At 40.9% G+C, this 3,447-nt stretch overlaps 1 protein-coding gene across 1 annotated transcript in view; it reads left to right on the top strand.

The window, feature by feature from the left end:
* xkr5b (XK related 5b) overlaps window positions 1–3,447 on the top strand; it is a gene marked incomplete in the record, with an annotated part of 11,876 nt that overhangs the window by 2,010 nt on the left and 6,419 nt on the right. The window contains 5 exon segments of the mRNA XM_035682151.1: window positions 1,617–1,750; window positions 1,863–1,941; window positions 2,142–2,311; window positions 2,800–2,911; window positions 3,250–3,417. Of these exon segments, the coding sequence (XP_035538044.1) occupies window positions 1,617–1,750; window positions 1,863–1,941; window positions 2,142–2,311; window positions 2,800–2,911; window positions 3,250–3,417 (663 nt within the window).

The raw sequence follows: 3,447 nt of genomic DNA, 5'->3' as shown, positions 1-3,447 counted from the left end.
GTGCATGTTTACTGGTGCTGTGCGGTGAATGTACAAGAACAGTTATACTGATACATTAATGTCATCGTACTGGTTTCCTGTGTTTCCCACCTATATCTCTCACTCAGTTGCTCCCGTGACATCCATCCGTCTGCCTCCACAGGCTGTGGCCGTGTCATCCACTCGCCTGCCAGATGCAGGCACTGTGTAATGGCTGACTTCATACGTGCCGCTAGGATCGATGCATCTGCCTTACGCTCTGTGTTGAGGCCTTGCGTACACACCAAAAATACCCACCTGCGAGACCTGTGCAAGAACTATAAGGCATTTACATATATGACAAGAGATCAAGTCTCATAACATGAAGACTACAGAGATGTAGAAATATATATGACTGATCCAGAAAAACTAAAAAAAAAACATAGAATAAAACACCAATACCAACACAACATTATTCAAAACAAAAAAGAGTATACAACATATACTAACAATGTATGACAAATAAAATAAATAAAAAAACCACACATGTAACAATTCCTTTACACACAACACAAGATCATTACAAACTGCGCATGGTAACACAGATGGACGAGCATATCAAGCAGACGACATATATATAAAATACAAATGTTTAATAATGAATTCCATGTATTAATCACTCCACATGAAGCGGGAAACATTCACGGTTTAAAATATGTGTTGTTTTTAATAAGAAAGATAAGGTAACTCGGCTTAATAATGATATCACACTGTGTGCGCTGTTGCGAGCTTCTTTTTTAAGCAAAAGCTTAGCGTCATTCCATCACACCATTCTAAAGTTATCACGGGACCTGCAATCTGGCTGGTTACTCCAATTTCCAAAAATCCATAATACCTTTGTATAACATCTACACCACACATCGACTTTTTATACCCATTTATGCATGCCTTATTGACAATGTAATAATCGGACAAACGCAATTCTTAGGTCGTTGTCGCAAACACATTTAGCGCTATGTTGTAGATGTTTGTTCTTCAGGCCATGACATGATCAAGAATGTAAACAGTAAGCTAGTGTCATCCCTCGTGGCAAAACAAAACGAAAGATTCGAAAATAACTAGAATTAATATGAACATGGCGTGGCCGCAGTGGGCGGCGGCAGTGACAAAGCTGCGAGTAATGATCAACCCTATGCCCCTAAAGGCAGCTACAGAGACATTGCTTATCCTCCTCTCAGCAAAGGTGTTGGGGCAAAAGACTCTGGCTCGAGCAAAAAAACAGCACGGGTGACACGTGGCGAACTACCATGCTGCGTTGGAGTATCTGGCTTCATTGAGGCGTAAGTACACTGCCTTGCAGTGCCAAAAGGGAGTTTTTGTAAGTCTTGCTTCAATGTTACTCTCCGAAAATGGAGCATGACACTTGCCACTGATAAGTACACGGGCGAGTCCATGACTGTGGACATGGTCCTTAACGATGGGAGGGAATTTTCAGCTTGATCCTCTGCCCCCAAGTGGCCAAAAAATACCAATTAGTTTCTCTACTATCCCTCTACTACTATCTTGCCCTGTATCTGATGTACAGTATGTATATACCTGTGGCATTACAATGATCAAAGTGTTCACATTTCTTTTCCTTCCTTCTCTCTCTCTTCCAGCTTCAGTGTGTTTTGTGGTGTGTTTGTTGTCTCTCGCCTGGGCCTTGGTCCTTTATGCCAGAGCCTGTTCACTCATCAGACCAGGACACCTACAAATGACCCCCGCTGCCATTCTCTGTCGACTGGTGTGGAGGGTAGGCCTATTTAAACAACCTTCCAACAACCAATATGAACAACATAGACCTTCAACATAACAGTATCAGTATAATGATTTTTGTGTGACAGCTCTATTTTCTCTGTCTGCAGGTCAGTATGTTGGGATCTCGATTTGCCGTTCTCATGCTCTTCACACGTATCTTCAAACAATGGATCCTGGGAGTTATTGGTAAGCCTTCATCTCAAAGCTCATATTAGTTAAATCTGATCCCATTTTCTGTTGGATAAAGACGTGAGTTGTGTGGTTTTAAACTACTGTTGGGTGAGTCTTCGTGAGGACCTCCTCTACTATTTATGACAATTTTGTCTGACATGAATTTACATATGTATTAAAGGTTAAGTGTTTAATTGTGTGTGTGTGTGTGTCAGGTGTGCACTGGCTGGGTGCAACTTTCTGGATGGTGTCTCAGCAGACTGACATCATACGTTCAACTACTCGATGGAGAATCTTCAACCTCGTTCTGGGAGCCATTCACATCTTCCTTTTCCTCAATGTGAAGTACGGTCAATCCAGATGCCGCATGTTCGGCTTCTACCTGGTATGTGTGTGTGTGTGTCTGTGTGCCAGAATTTTTGGGCATTGCCATTGACAAAAACAGAAACACACAACATTTTAGACCCTAAAAACAGAAAGAAATATTGTATTGGATGAAATAACAAGTAATGAGGCAAAAGATATTCAGTCTAACCTTTGAGATTTATTGGAGACCAAGCCCAGCATTTAAATTTCAGAAACTACAGTATGAGCCAATACAAGCACTGAAAACATGTTTGTATTTTGCATTTTAGGAACGTTTTAAAGTGAAATTGACTGAATGGTACACCAAAAATGTACACCTGTGATGCAGTGCAACATGGACACGTGTCCACCAAGTAGCATATGTGCGATGCTGATAATGCAACAGTTCTCAATGTAATCTCTAAGATAATATGGTAGTTGAATGAATCCATTATACAGACAGACAAATATTGTTTCAAAATGTGGAAAAAGGTAACCAAACCTCTGTTTCTATTTGTTCTTCTTCAGGCCATGTTCTTAGAGAATGCTTTACTTCTTCTGGCCTCCTCATGGTTGTTTACCATGGTGTCCTGGGATACTGTGGGAATCCCGGCTGCAGTGTTTTGTAGCTTCCTCATTGGTGAGACACACAACTACACACTGTAAAGCAAAAGTTTGTGCTTAGAGCTAAATGTTAATGTCAGCATGTTAGCATGCTGACATTAACATAACATTAAGCATTAAGCAGGTAAAATGTTACCCATGTTAGTTTATCATGCAAACAATTACTCATTAGCACAAAACAGAAAGTCCAGCTAAGGCTGATGTCATAGTGTGTCAGGTATTTGGTTAAAAACTTGAAGTATATGTACAAATGCAGTTCTAAGTCTGTAGAGTCATTTCAGATCTATAAACTTTTACACACTCATGCATGCCCCCATTTCAAGTGTATTTACATGTTCCTCTCTCTCTCTGCAGGAGTGATAGCGCTGGTGCTATATTATCGTTTCCTACATCCTAAGTCCTTTGAGATTTTCCAGAATATTCGGCACAGGGGGATAGGTGGAGCCTGCATGCAGCATGGATCTACACTGTCACTGGAGGAAAAAGTCACACCCACTTTCCATCGCCACGCAACACTGTCTGGTCTGTTAAAGATCTATCTATCTATCTATC

Source organism: Morone saxatilis, unplaced genomic scaffold (genome assembly GCF_004916995.1).
Source record: "Morone saxatilis isolate NCDOM2014 unplaced genomic scaffold, NCSU_SB_2.0 Contig11, whole genome shotgun sequence".
Lineage (NCBI taxonomy): Eukaryota > Metazoa > Chordata > Actinopteri > Moronidae > Morone > Morone saxatilis.
The sequence above is the reverse complement of the archived record's forward strand: the minus strand, read 5'-3'. Positions and strand labels throughout refer to the sequence as shown.